Below are 15148 nucleotides of genomic sequence, written 5' to 3'. Positions count from 1 at the left end.
ATGCTGAAAGTGCAGCTTCCTGGAGACAACTGACACCAAAGTCTGTCCTCAGAAACGGTCCATTTGGGCTTTTAGTGAGGACAAAATTGAAAGAAACTAAAACATTTTGTAAAATGCACTGGATCTCTATTCTCTGACTGTTTAAAGGAAGGTTCAGTAACAATAGAAACATTTGCATTATGAAACAAAAAAAATATTTTTTGTGGGCTAAAGTTTGCTCTAGTTTCGATTGTACAAGTACAAGATTATTGTGAAAAGAAACTGAAGTACTGAAGTTACTCCAATTTGTCTTATAGCTTGTTGATGGTTTATCTCTGAATATATCTGAGAACTCTGATCACATGTAGGTCATTACTGGCTGCCAAGATTGCACTTCTATTCTGGCAAAACCCTCTGCCAATAATAATAATTTTTATCTGGAACACACATTGAATCAAAGGCGTCATAAATTAAAATATCTTTAACCAAATTAGGTGAGAATAAGATCGTACGTGTACTTCTTGACCGTTAATACTAATAATAATTTCTGATTTAAACATATCATGTTCAACTTTGACCACGCAGTGTTTAATCCTGTGTGTCAAGAACTCGTTTTAGTGTGTAGTTAAAATGCACTGAGGTTCAGTATCATGCTATATAAGGACTCTACCAGAAGTTTATTACCAGCATACTGTAAGACTTTTATGTTGGGATATCATATTTACAGAAAGCAGAATTTAACAGTCTGCTGATAATGTAGAACATCAGATTCATCATGTCTGTTGCATCCATGTGTGATGTTGGAGCTGCAGAATGTGAAACCACTCTAAGTGAATAACAAGAGGGGTAACTTCTGGCGAACAAACAAGGTCTCTTTAAGTGTCTGTGTCAGGACAAGTTGGTATTTCTGAGTCAGCACTAAACCTGACTCTATATTGAGTCTGGACTATAAAATGAAGCCTATGCTAAATTTGTCCAGCACTAAAATTTGAGGAGGCAAAGTCAATTGCAGTGACACAGCTGCTCCTGGCACTGTTTTAAAACCTGGAGTCCTTTTTTCCCTGATATTTTCTCACTAAATCAGCTTTTAAAGCAAATACCTCGTGTTTTTCTATCTGGCACAAATCTGAAACTGTGTAGCTGCTAAAACATTTCTGTTAACAGTGGGTCTGACTTGTAACAAGAGGCCCTGTTGGCTGCGGACAAGACAGCAAAAACCCTGGCTGAAAGGACGAGGGCATTGCATTTAATGTGGACAAGCAGGTGATAGAAGACAGCTCATCCATTATTTTTATGTCCTAAATCTAATTATAATTGAAGTCAGCTACAGTTACTGATGACTACAGCATACTATATAGCAAGTCTTGACGCTTCAGTTGTGCTCAATGTAAGATTACCCGTCGTTAGTTAGCGGGGCCTTGGGGACAAACGGCATCTTGATCTCCTTCTTCTCATCTGCTCTTTCATCCCATCTCTCTACATTCACTACCTCACGTTCACCTTTTCTTTTCAATAAAAAGATTAGGGTCAGATCAGCTGGTTTTTGTGGTGTTATTCCACCGATGCACTAAAATGGATTACCGTGATGAGAACGCTGCACACTCATACACACTCCTTCATTTGCACGGCCTCACATGTGAATCTGTCTAAACCCTTTTGATGAGCTTCATTAAGTTTGTCTCACCAGGTTTAAGTGAAACGCCGGCAGTATGTGTGGGTATCTTTTAATTATTGAGGAGGAAGTGAGAAATTCCAGTCTAGACATTCACAGTGATATCATCACCAGACTCCCATATTTTGTTATTTTTGTTTGTCAGGGAGCTCCTTACACAGCCGTCTCAACAGATCTGTGACGAAGTTTATATTTGTGGTCTGACACCAAACTGTAAAAACACTGCTGAATACCTTTGGCGTTACAAAAGTACATAAATAAAAGAAGTCAATTACAAGATGGCGCATATCTTTCAATCATAGTGCGTTTAGATTTATGAGCACCTCGCAACAGCAAACAGGTCTTAAGCAATCACCACTTAATGAAATGAAATTGCAGCATTTAAAGTTCACATGCGGCTCTTCACAGGACTGCGACATAATGGTAACAAGGCCATGCACTTCTTTGCATGTAGGGACTTCTGGAAACACTGAGGTTTGATTCAGTTATCACACCTGTCTGCCTTAAAGCTTTAACAGGTTTGACAGCACTCATTTAATATATAATTTAACTAGTGACATTTTTTAAAAGTCTTCTTTGAACTGAAACTTTTCGGATTAATTATCTATGTGTGTCCTGGACCCAGACAGGAACCATTAACTGAGCATGCATCTTTTAGTGCATACCCATGCATACATGACAGAATGTACAAACCCCCACACAGAAGGTTCAAACCCAGGAACCTCTTGCTGTGAGGGAGTAGTGCTAAACACCGAGCCATGGTGCTGCTAATTTTAGGTCTGGTGGTAAAAACAAAAGGTCAAAAGGACCCAAATGATTAAGAAAATGATCACTTTGGCTGATAGCAAAATGGCTGAAAATGTTGTCTGTGTATCAAGGCCATGGAGGAAAATAGCTATATTTGCTAAAATCAGAAGAAATAAAAAATACATCATTCTTAATTATCAAATGAATACATTTCTGTCTCATGATTCAAATTCCCTTAACCTAACCTGAAGAAATCATTATTTGTTGGACAGGTACAATGTGACGATGTTCGTCTCTCTATCTATCCAGGGTGCTAGGGTGACATGGATTGCGCCCTGAGCCTCTCTGATCTCTGTGTATGACTGGTATGCCTGCCTGGCTGCTGAACTGTCCACAAACACATGGCAGAATGACAACACAGTGACAGCTGACTGCCTTAATAAAGCTCCACAGGAAGGATTTCAGGCCAGATCACCAACAAAATAAAATGCAAAGGTACATCACAGAGATAAAGGGAGAGAATTAAAAACATCAAGATTTTACCATAATTATTTAATGATCTTGTAATCTCTTCTTTAATCATGTGAACTAACAATCATTCACATAATAAAATTGTGGTTTATCAAATACAGTATCAGTGAATCATTTGGTGAGCTTGTGCTTTGCTTGTTTAAAAAGTGTTTGATGCCTCTCTTCTGAAAGTCAGACTGTAAAGAGTATGGGGTCATGGACAGAGTCCAGCAGGTGCTGTCCAAGCACCAAGATTCCAAAATATGCACTCAACAAATAGCATAAGGGACAAGGCGAGTAGGAGATGACAAAATATTCTTAGAATGCTTTGTTATTTGTTACGATGTAAGACGAGGTCAATGATGTTCATACAGTATTACACAACTTTCTTTTTCGGGTCCAGTTCTTCTTACATGCAAATATCAATCACTGTAGTCAACAGTAGGTTAAAATGTCATTCCTCAACCGTCCTGACTGTATGTTGTGTGTGACAGCTGCAGCAGTGCCAGTGGCTGTGTGAACTCTCACTAAGGCGCAGGGAGGGGGTGATGTTGAAATTCCAGAGCTTCTGTATGTGCACACCACTGTACCCACTGTGGCAAATCTGAGCTGGAATTATCTTGCATGTATTAGCTCAGAGAAGAGTTGGACAGGCTTGATGATAGAACTCTACCGAAAGCAAAGCCTATCTGGTTGCTGCTTGGATGTTGAACTATGTTGTAAGGGAGCTGCTGAAATGATCCCTGAGCAGCAAACAAGCCATACTGGCTAATATGACAGCCCTCCAGGGGAGAAGAACTTTCGCAGGGGCTTAACCAATCAGATATATTTGTTTTGTGGGAATAGCTTTGATGCAAGAACTGGTACCATAATTCTTTAAGTGTTTATTTCTGGATACAGAACAAAATGTTTGATTAAGTAAGCAAGTAAGCAAAATTTATTTATATAGCAAATTTTAAGGCAAAAACAATCACAAAGTGCTTTGGAAAGGTATTAAAAATGTGGTTTTGGCCCAGTTTGGTGGATGCAGTTTGGCTCTGTTGTGTAAAAAGTAGGTTTTAAAATAATTATAGGATAAACGTCAGTTGATGTCTTAAATGTACATTTTCTCACATGTATTGTAGTTTGTGGCTTATCTTTCTGGGTGCTAACTGAGTCGTCATTACCAACGCATTTATTCCAAATAACCCCCCTCAGAGAACTACTCTTTGAGTCCTGACACTTTACTTCCACTTGGAAGGTGTTAGAAACAGGAGTGGACGTCTTGCTGTGAGAGGGTAGTGCCTTCCTGACGTCTGTACCCCATGTATAGTCATAGAAGTGGTCAAATGTCTCGGAAGAGCGAATCAGTGAAGAGATTTAGGAAAAAAAAGACGGGTCTCCACGTTGGCAAGCAGCTGTAGTTCATTCCAAAACTGTATTCGGTATCCAGTAACTGCCCAGCCAAAATACATATTTGACTCACTACAGACTAACCGAGCTCGCACTCCAGCTTGGCGTTCAGAGTGGTTCAGACGCTCCGATCCCTTCATTCAGTTTCTTTTGTTTGGTTTACGCAGAGACCGCCGACACTAACCAGCCATGGATGCCATCAAGAAGAAGATGCAGATGCTCAAGCTCGACAAGGAGAATGCCTTGGACAGAGCTGAACAGGCCGAGTCAGATAAGAAAGCATCTGAGGACAGAAGCAAACAGGTCGGCATCCAGTGTGAAACTCGCTCTGATGCTTTTACGCAGCAGTGCCATTGGCACGTTGCGCAAGGCGCTGCATGGTTCTTTCCGATGAGCTCCCGCTGAGGATTATTATTTGATTTAAAAAAATCACTTTTAAATAATAACCTTAAAAATAGCTTTTCTTTTAGCGTTTCTTTACTCCATATGTTGACTGCATGAGGTTGGCACGATTGGAAATAGTGCCAACTATTTCCAATCTAGTTGGATCCTTTATTCATTAGTTATGCTGTTAAGCAATGAGATAAATATTAATTTAAGAAATCCTTAAATAATAGTAATTAATAGAATTAATAGAAATAATAGTCTTTTAATAGAAATTCATTCGTTTAGTAACAAATATATATGTGTGTGTCCTTTTTTTTAATTAATAAAAGCGTGTTTTGATTCCGCGTTGTTTGCGTTGAGAATTAATCTGAGAAAATCATCCTCACGTAAATAAAAATCTTCTCGTTTCTCTGCGTACCAGCTTGAGGATGACCTGGTAGCACTGCAGAAGAAGCTGAAGGCAACTGAGGATGAGTTGGACAAATACTCTGAAGCCCTGAAGGAGGCCCAGGAGAAATTGGAGCTCGCAGAGAAGAAAGCCACAGATGTGAGTTTGGGCCGAAGGAACCCATTTGGCGCACCCACTGCCTAATGATATGACCTTGATACACTCCTTTTGAGTCCCGTCTGGAAACTAAGATCATCAGCCATGAAACAGACACCCTAATGCTTAAGTTATGCATTAATCAATTATAAGAGAGTTGTGGGCTTCATAAGAATATATGGATAGTTAAATTTAGCTCTTGTGCTGTATAAGGTAAAGTCACAGCTCACTGGCTTACCGTTGCGTTCCACCACCATTTGGACGAATCTGAGGGCCAGTGTCTGATTTCAGTCGTGTATTTTACAAGCATATTATGGAGTGCATTTTGACAGATTTGTGGCCCCGTTGGCCACAGAACGTACTCCGCGGTTATACTCAACCCAGATGAAATTACCAGTTTGTTGGCAGCGTTTATTCTTACGCCAATAAAGCCTAATTGATGACGTCAGGAGCAGAGACGACGTCAGCAGCAGCAACAAAATTTTTAACATCCGTGAGATAGACTCATGTTGACTGATTTAATGACAGAGTATAAACATAGCAATATATTTGAATATTATAGACTACAATAGAGCATGGGTGTCTTCTGTGCTCTTTAAGGCAGTTTAGTGCAGGAAGACAAAGTTCTGCAGGTCTAATTAGCACAATTATGAATATCGAGAACATTAATAACACTGTCTGAATAATTAAACTTATAATGTATGTATTATGTGTGTATAAGTGATTTAAGGCACTCTCTTGCTGTCTTTAGATTAAGATGATGTTTGGAACTGTGATTTTGAAAGGCTTAGCTCAAATTAGCAGTAGGGGACGCACTTAAACTAACTGGTTCATAATGTAGTTTTGCCGTAGCCAAAAAGCATTAAAATGGCTTGAAAAATATTTTAAAAGACCATTAATAATAATTATGATCCACATATTCAGTTCACTAAATTTATTCAACTATTTTCGAGTAAAATGAGTTACTTCCGGGGTTGGTGGCACGTCCCAATCCTCATCAGCGGTTGATTAAAGGCGGTGGGGGCAGGGATCAAACGCGCCGCATCTCCAAGTGTGCTTGTGTCTGCGTGTGGGGAAGCACGCAAAAAACGGAGAGAAAACTAGCTTAGCTGAGACAAACAGAGCAAAAAAATGGCCGGTGGGAGCTCCCTGGAAGCGGTGAAAAAGAAAATCAAGTCATTGCAGGAGCAGGCCGATGCGGCGGAGGACCGGGCGGCGTTACTACAGCGGGACCTGAACCAGGAGAGGAGTGCGAGGGAAGCAGTAAGCGGCTAATGACTCTATAAGGCAATTAGTCCCCGGGGAGCCCAGAGCATTAGGAGTAAATCTGGTCAAAAAGCATGGTTGCTAGGTAGGCCCAGACCGCCTCAGTATATGGTCGAAAACAGGTAGCAGGTTGGCGAGTTTGAAATTAGCCCACCGATGGATGTGAGTAAGGGATGGGGGGATGCGAAAGGACTCCACCCGGTAGATCCCGAATAAACAAAACAGCCCTTTTCAAGTAAGCTAACGGCACAGCAGCCCTGCAACACCGCAGGTCCAGTGAGATAAAGCCCTCCCTTGTGTGACTGGCTAGTTTGAGCACAGGGACCTCCATTTATCCACCTTGCGACATAACAAAACGTAGCCGTTTAGCTAATTTGTTTAAGACTAAATCACAGCGAGCCACGAAATTACAGGTTTGGCTGGGAAAACGCCAGAGAGGGTGGATAAGTTTGTCTCCTTTAAGAAATCCTGTTGTATTCTAACCTCTTTTTGGTTAGAATAAAATGTGTTAGAAAAAGAGAAATGACGCACACTCTTTAATTGGTGTTGGAAAATGTACATAAACAACCTGCATCCCTCTATTGGACAAGCTGACCCAGCCCAATCTCTCCAGGGAGAGCATGAGTTATTTTATCTGCCTAAGATCTCACAGCAGCTGAAAGCCTGCAGAGCCAAACATAACACACGAATTTCAGTTAAATGAATAAACTTGATGTGACTGTAGATGACTGGAGTTGTGCTCTCCTAGGCTGAGGGTGATGTAGCTTCCCTGAACAGACGTATCCAGCTGGTTGAGGAGGAGTTGGACCGTGCTCAGGAGCGTCTGGCCACAGCTCTGACCAAGCTGGAGGAGGCTGAGAAGGCTGCTGATGAGAGCGAGAGGTGGGTATCTTGCATCTGGAAAACTGGCACTAAACAGGCACCGCTCTCCCACCCCCCTTATATTATTCATACTCATTTGCAGAGTACTGTAATGGAAAAAGGGTGACATAGAAGGGTTAAGACAAGCTCGGAAAAGAAAATCCTGCGTTGAGTCACTTGTTGTTGCTAACTTTTAAAAGGCAAGGCAAGTTTATTTATATAGCACAATTCAACAGCAAGGTGATTCAAAGTGCTTTACAGAGACATTAAAAAAACAAAAAGCATGATTTAAAATGGAAAAAAGAGGAAGGAAAGGTAGATAAAATCAGTAGTTAAAATGTAAGTTTTGAAATTTAAGCTTAAAAGTAAAACTGTGGATTTGGTACTTTATTCAAATGCAGCTGAGAACAGGTGAGTTAAAAGCATTAAACATAAATGGAAATTTAAGTTCTATGAAGTGCTTTAATACTGGATTTTGCTAAACTTTATTATATTATAAAACCAAACATTTGCACATGACACATGCTCTTTGAGTGTCACTTAAGATTTGGCTCACTGCTGCCACCGGTGGCTTGAAGTTGTATTGTATCACTCTTCACAAATGTGCAGGTATTTAAATAATTGCATTTAATTTAATTGTTGCTTTGTGTAATATTATAATATTGAGATGGTTACTGTTTCTTTATGATTGAAAATGCATAGCTCCTGATCAGTGGCTAATCCACACCTGTGGAAATTTAATAGAATGTTATTCCGGTTCATGCCCATGATTTTGTGTTGTGCTTCATTTGGTATTCAATTCATCCTTATCCTCTCAGACAGTTGCCATGTGCTTGGCACAACATGACAGATGAGGATGTGTGTTAAGTATTTAGACACTTTGTCCATATAGTCATGTAGTGGTCGCTCTCTCTCTAATTTTATCTCTACTTCACTAATACAAGGTATTGGTATGATCCATATGCTTTGTACTAAATGTTTCTTTTGAGAGTGGAATTTCCTGTTCCTCTATGACGCATAGTGTAAACATTACTAAGGCTCACCTTATACCACTTCCCTTCCCTCAGAGGCATGAAGGTCATTGAGAACAGGGCAATGAAGGACGAGGAGAAGATGGAGCTGCAGGAGATCCAGCTGAAGGAGGCCAAACACATCGCTGAGGAGGCTGACCGCAAATATGAGGAGGCGAGTTTCTCAGCTGTTCAGTGCACCCTGAACTTTGACAATTGTTCAGTTATTTACTTTGATGCAATGCTTGACATGTCTGACCAGTATAGGATGCACTAGTGTGTTAAGCTAGTGTGGGACTAAACTTAAGGAGTTGTGACTTCAGGTTGCCCGTAAGCTGGTGATCATTGAGGGTGACTTGGAACGTACAGAAGAGCGTGCTGAGCTGTCTGAGAGGTAATGATCACATTTTCCTCACACCTCTCTTGCTTTCTGTGGTTTTTCTCTACGTGTTTAATCACACCATAACTCTGCAGCAAATGCTCTGAGCTTGAGGAGGAGCTGAAAACTGTGCAGAACAACCTGAAGTCTCTGGAGGCCCAGGCAGAAAAGGTAAGATTATTGACAAATATTCATAGTATAAACCTATAAAGTTTGTTTGAAACTTCTTTTTGGTGCATTTTCATGTTTTGTATATTTGAGTGACTCTGCCCTGTGTATGTAACCACAGTACTCACAGAAGGAGGACAAGTACGAGGAGGAGATCAAGGTCCTGACAGACAAGCTAAAGGAGGTGAGTTAGAGTTATCAGTGAGTCATACGTTTATATATCCTAAATTAAATTTTAAATAGAAGCTTCTCTTGAAACTGAAGATTGAATCGATTGCATTACTTAATTGAATAAATATGCTGAGTGTGTGTATATATTATTTTACTCATACTTAAGGGCTTCCTTTCCTCTGGGGCTGTGGTTATTAATTTCCATTAGGAGGTTTACATTACCAATGTTTTATTGCTGTCCTCCACATAGGCTGAGACCCGTGCCGAGTTCGCTGAGAGATCAGTTGCCAAGCTGGAGAAGACCATTGATGACCTTGAGGGTATGAATGTTTTACACTTGGTTTTTAGTCTTTGGTGCAGCGTTTCATGTTCATTTTCCATATAAGCAAACATCTGTTACTCTTATTACAAAATTTATTGATGCAAAAAGCAACCCAGTGACAAGTCTTCGTCTAAAGTAGAGTCCTGGTTTCTGAAAGGGAAACTAATAAAAAGCAAATCTCTCATGTGGGGCTGTTTGAGGTATTTATCTGGTCAGCAGGTTGTTAAATAATCCCCAGGACAAATATCTACACTGTCAGTTGTCTGCCAGAAGAAAAACAAAACTGTAATAAGCAGAACCTGCCATGATATGATTCATGTTGGCATCAACATTTCTCACTGCAGTACAGTTTGGCATGGTGGTGTATTGAGCGTTCAAGGCCAGCTAGCCCCGAGAAGTGTTCACAGGGTCACGGAACATGTGAGGCAGTTTCTCGGTGACTCCTCAGGAATTTGACACGGTGTCAGCAGCTGTTCATGTTCCTTCCTATTTCTGTCCTGCCTTTTTATTTCAGTTCCTCAGTTTGCATTTTCTTTTGGCTTTCATTTCTTGACGCTGTTATTTTTCTGTTCACTGCCACTCTATAATAATTATAACTCTGTAGATGAGCTGTATGCCCAGAAATTGAAGTACAAGGCCATCAGCGAGGAGCTGGACCACGCCCTCAACGACATGACTTCCATGTAATTCACAACACGCTTGTTTCCGTACTGTCTTAGAGCTTTATCTCCTTAACCACAGCGACAACATACAGTAGCGCCCTCTTGTGGCATGTTTGAGTGCCGTGACTTTTTAACTTTGCTAAACTACAACTTTAAATCCTTCCGTGCTTGTCTAACACTAATTTACGAGTGACCTAATCATGTTTGATTTCTTTTTTTAAAAAATATATTTTAATACAATTTTTTGGCAGACCTTTTAACACGAGTGCTTACTTAGTAGAGCTTGTTCCCTGTCTCAGTTCTCTTAGTTCTGCATCCATTTTTCTCTCTCATGTCATATGTTTTCATTCTTTTATTTCTCCCTCCAACATTTTTGTTCTTTTGTTTTTGTTCACAGCTAAATTCTCACGCTCTTCACTCCAGAAGCTACTTGAGCATCATCCTTTCTCTCCTGTGCAGCACAGCCCTACTTTCTGTCTCCTTTGTCTATTTATTTCTTTACTGCCCTGGCAGTACTGCACATTGGGCCTTGGCTGCTGGAGTACATTTGTCCATCTGTCTTTCAGACCTTTGAGCCACATTGCTTTATATAAAATAAACATTTTTCCATCTATGTCATCCTTTTTCTTTTTCTCTCGCAATGCTTCTTCATTTCCATTTGTCCTTTTTTGTTATTGTTTTACCTTCTTTGTGTTTTAATTTATTCTGTTTAGTAGCTTTTGAATAAACTCCTGAGTTACTTGTAGTGGCAGTGAATTGTATTCAATTTTTTTTTAATCAGCTGATTGGGGATTTTATACTTTTTTTTTTTTTTTTTTTTTTTTTTTTCTTAATATATATCTTTAGTTGTTTTATTGTTTTAAGGCTTCCTCACACCTTCAGGTTCAGCTGTAGTTAAATGCAGTTGATGTACTTTAGAAATAGCAAGTTAACATTTTCAATACTCATTGAGTGTTTGCAGATGTGAACGTAGCCAAAAAAATAAAACCAAAAAATAAACACTCCTCATATTGTAGGTCTAAATAGCAAATCAACTAGACTCCAAGCCAGTATTGGCAGACATGGTCACTAAAACTACTACTATAGATTTTTTTTTTTTATTATTATTTTTTTGTAATTTAAAGAATGCTAATACAGTCACAGGGGCTATTGCAGACAAATGCGACTCTAAATTATAAACAATTGAGTAGGATAAGATTTGTTTAGTTTCACTTGCTACATTAAATCTATTGAAACTCAAATGGGATTGACCACAAAATTGTAAGGCTGTTTGGGGTGGCCCAAATGTCTTATGTCATAGTCACAGTAGTTCACATGAACTAATTGCATGCAGATTGAACCTCATAGATTTAAAGTAGAAATAGTAAATTCCCCACAAATGGTGACATAGTTGCTACAGAATGGCAATTTAACTGTAGAATTACATGCTCTGCAATGTTCCCTTTATATAGGAATATACAGAGTTCAACTAGGTGCCAACCGGTTGAGTCAAGTCCACTGCTTCAATGAGGTGACATTGTTGTGCAGATAAGATGTGTTCATTGGTACAGGCTGCACAAACTGTCTGCAGTCAGAGTTGGACCAGGTTAACTCCCATCAGGTGACCTCTGCAGTTCTCTGGTGATTGAAAGTGGCTGCTGCAGCTAGATGCAAAAAGATCCAGTACAAACATGTGCATCATCATTATTTTTCTATTTGTGAGTGTGTGTGTTGTTTTGTCCCCTAACTAATCCCAAGGTGGTTGCAGTCTTATCATTCTAGTCTAAGTAATTAATAAGCAGTGAAAAGGAAACAGTGTTTGTAAAACCAGTAGTGTGTGAGTTTTCTGTGGTTAGCCAAGATGGCAGGCTTATGACTGTCTTTAAAAAAAACAAACAAAAACATATTTCTTGAGCCTTCTGTGTTCATTAGGTCAAGAAATCAACAAACTTACTTTGTGATTACCTTCAAAGCGTCACTCTTTATACTAACCTCCTTTCTTTGTCTTTCCTTTTTCTCCTACCTGCTTTCTGACTGTCAAGACCACCTATACAAGCAGCTTGAGAAAAATCGTCTTCTCACCAATGAACTGAGAGTAGCTCTAAACGAGGCATGAACTGGAAGGGAATCTTGTATGCTTTAATGTTTCTGAAATTCCAGTCACCAGGAATGTTGTTGTACTGTTTATTTAAATAACTATACACAGCAGCAGTTATGTCTTAAAAACAAAACAAGTTACGCTTTCAAAAAAGTGGGAATACAAGTGAGAGATTTTCACATGCATGTTCCAATAACTGCTTCAAGTGGAAGGTTACACAGGTTCAGGAGAGGGACGAAATTCAGTTGATATATTTTCTCAGTTATTGTCAGGGCTACATAATTGAAATCTGGTCTGCAATATGTGCTTCTATCCATGAAAAGGAGGCCTTGGAATATTGCAATGGACTGAACAAATATCATCACTTTTAAAATTATTTGGATTATACCCAGATTTTCCTTTTTGTAGTTGGGTGAGATGGATGGTTGGACAGGTGTGTAGTTTTTACTTGTAGCATTTCAGCGAAGCATTCACATTTTAATTATGAATTGCAATAATTTAATTCAATTATGTAGCACTAGTTTACAGCAGCAGTCACCTAAAGCACTAAATATTATAATGTAAAGGCCCTGAAGATTAGAGGGAAACCCCAACAATCAAAGAATTCTCTTTGAGGAAGCACTCTGTGACAATAGGGAAAAGGAACTGTCTTTTAACAGGGAGATCTTGGGGAGGATGGCAGCATACTGTGATTGGTTGGGGTGTGAGGAGAAAGATGACTAAACACACAAAGAGAGAGACTAGATGGAAAAATAATGGTATACAATAGTGGCATGTAAATGCATCAGGGGTGAAGAGGGAAGTGAAGAAGAAATCCTGAGTGCGTCATTGGACGTCCTCCAGCAGCCTTAACTTGTAGCAGTATAATTAACTAAAGCTTTATTCAAAATAATTTTGTTTTTCAAATGTAATCTTAAAATTAAAGAGGTTTTTTCCCAAACTTCAACTGGGAGCTCATTTGATAGGAGAGGAGCCAGATATCTGAAGGCTCTGTCTCCCATTCTACTTTTTAGAAATTCTAGGAACAACAAGTAAGCCTGCAGTCTGAGAGCGAAGTGCTTTGTTGAGAACTGTTCCCACAAACCTCATAGTTATCTGTAGAGATGTCTGCCTTCTCCAAGAATATAATAAAACTACATGGCGCTCACCTTGCGATGCTAAAAGTGCCAAATAATCGGGTTGTGACTTCAGGAAAGAAACATTCCAGCTGAATTTTTCCCAATGTTTATTTTGGGGCGCTTTAAGCATCACAAGGCAAGATGTTGCTTGCCCTGTGATGCTTAAAGCAAGGCAAGCAACATTTAGTTTCATTATATATCCTCAGGACATAGCAGCTTAAACCAAAACAGTGTAGATGGATAAAGAGAACTTCAAAGAAAAGGTGTGCAGTTTTATTTAGCGGCGAACTGTTCGTTAATCGTAGCACAGGAGGAGATTGATCATATGATTCACCTGTAGCAACAAGGAAGTGTTGGCGGTAAGGAAGATGTGAATAACAGATTTGACAGTACCCCCTGTATGATCTGTCAGTAATTTGTCTAAGTGAATGGGGGAGAAAAAAGGACATGGAGTGTGCATATACAATAAAAGTAAAGTGATACTGGTCCAATAGTAAAAGGAGACAATTATTAGTGCTTAGAAGAGTTTTCAATTTTTTCCTCAAAAGTGCTAGGGTTTTATACTTTGGTCAATTCCACTGCCAAATCATATATTACAAAAAAGGAAAGCTCCCCCCCCCCTTGCATAAACTCACCACGTCCATTTTTGACCACAGCCCTGTCAATAGCGTGAGTTTTTAGTATTTCTAGTATACTTTAAATACAAGTTCAAATTTGATTAGTTATATCAGAAAATCTAAAAATAACTTGAGGATATCGACTCCGCTAATAAGTGCTGACCTCTTACTGGAAAAAAAAAATACTGGGGTATGTAACGATATCCAGCATATGTTTGTCACTGTACCTGAGGTAAACCTTTGTCTGACTATATTCTGTGTCTCTTGCAACTGTTTTTCTTTCTTTTTGTTTTTTAACTGATGCAATGCTATATTAACAGATAAACTCACACGTGCTAAAGAAGAGGGCCTGAGCATAAAGCAGATACTGGATCATACTCTAATGGAGATGGTTAACATTTGACCTAGCTCTGTTCCCCTCCTCAAATTGCCTCATCTGCTCTGAATATGGCTGGCTCCCATATGACTGACTGCTACACGCAAAGCTGGAGCTTGTGTTTGTCTCCTCTGACCGTGGCATCTTGAAGACACAAGCTCTGCGCAAGTTAGAAGCTCATCTACAGTTTCCTTTACGCACTGTAGTCAAAGGTCATTTAAAGTTTACTGTACATCTTTAATTGTTTACATGTACGTGTGGGGAATTTGCACTTTTTTTGGGGAATATACTGCACATGATCGTCATGAATGAAGCCATAATTTAAGCCAAGGTTATGAAAGGGACTTTTATTATGTGTACTTTTGTAAAGTTGCTTATGTGTTAGTTTCTTTTTGTATTGTAAAAATGTATCCACTGTCAGTGATATTCTCTTCCAGTTTAGCAAGGAAGGAATTCTTAGCACAGTAGCGAAACTCATTATATTGTTTCAACTAAGCAAACTAAATACTTGTGGCGTACTTATCTATGTAGATGTTTTCTTTTTGAAACACTGATTTTTGTTTTTTATCTTGGAGATGTACAAATCATAAATAAATATGCGAATCAACCTGGCTGTTGCAATTGTTAATTGTTCTTGGAAGAAAGAAGCTTGAGTTTTCCCCCCAAGACCTTGACTGCCTGCTTCCAAGGAGTCAAGGTCTTGGGGAGTGATGAATCCTCAGAACCTGGACTTGAACATTATTGAAGAAGTGTGGGATCATCAAGAAACCTGGAGAACCCTGAAAACCACTTCAAGAAAGTTTACATACAAGAGTTCAGGCTGTTTCTCATTTTCCTAGCAAAATGTAAAGAAATAAAGGGTTACTCAAGAAATTTGCATAGTATTGTTA

General features: G+C 39.3%; 1 protein-coding gene across 8 annotated transcripts; it reads left to right on the top strand.

Moving 5' to 3' along the window:
- The first annotated feature begins 4376 nt into the window (after nucleotides 1-4376).
- LOC120720985 (tropomyosin alpha-1 chain-like) lies at nucleotides 4377-14867 on the top strand. 8 transcript variants are annotated; one of them, XM_040010927.1, is made up of 10 exons: nucleotides 4379-4603; nucleotides 5109-5234; nucleotides 7246-7379; nucleotides 8426-8543; nucleotides 8692-8762; nucleotides 8843-8918; nucleotides 9037-9099; nucleotides 9337-9406; nucleotides 10013-10091; nucleotides 10468-10688. In XM_040010927.1, exons 1-10 carry the CDS (start codon nucleotides 4490-4492, stop codon nucleotides 10469-10471), a joined length of 855 nt encoding a protein of 284 aa, XP_039866861.1. In that variant the 5' UTR covers nucleotides 4379-4489; the 3' UTR covers nucleotides 10472-10688. The 8 variants fall into 8 exon arrangements, with proteins under 8 accessions (XP_039866868.1, XP_039866863.1, XP_039866861.1 ...); XM_040010934.1 differs by lacking the exon at nucleotides 10013-10091 and having other exon boundaries at nucleotides 4377-4603; nucleotides 10468-10815; XM_040010929.1 differs by lacking the exons at nucleotides 10013-10091; nucleotides 10468-10688 and adding an exon at nucleotides 12092-14055 and having other exon boundaries at nucleotides 4378-4603.
- Nucleotides 14868-15148: the final 281 nt, after the last annotated feature.

The sequence above is a fragment of the Simochromis diagramma genome, unplaced genomic scaffold, assembly GCF_900408965.1.
Source record: "Simochromis diagramma unplaced genomic scaffold, fSimDia1.1 OVJJ01000603.1, whole genome shotgun sequence".
NCBI classification, from domain to species: Eukaryota; Metazoa; Chordata; class Actinopteri; order Cichliformes; family Cichlidae; genus Simochromis; species Simochromis diagramma.
This window is presented reverse-complemented; position numbering and strand designations above follow the sequence as displayed.

Excerpts from the sequence above, each read along its gene's own strand:
- LOC120720985 (XM_040010934.1), top strand. The coding sequence starts at position 4,490 with ATGGATGCCATCAAGAAGAAGATGCAGATGCTCAAGCTCGACAAGGAG. Across the intron at positions 9,100-9,336 it reads TGACAGACAAGCTAAAGGAG|GCTGAGACCCGTGCCGAGTT; the intron begins GTGAGTTAGAGT and ends TCCTCCACATAG. Across the intron at positions 9,407-10,467 it reads GACCATTGATGACCTTGAGG|CTAAATTCTCACGCTCTTCA; the intron begins GTATGAATGTTT and ends TTTTGTTCACAG.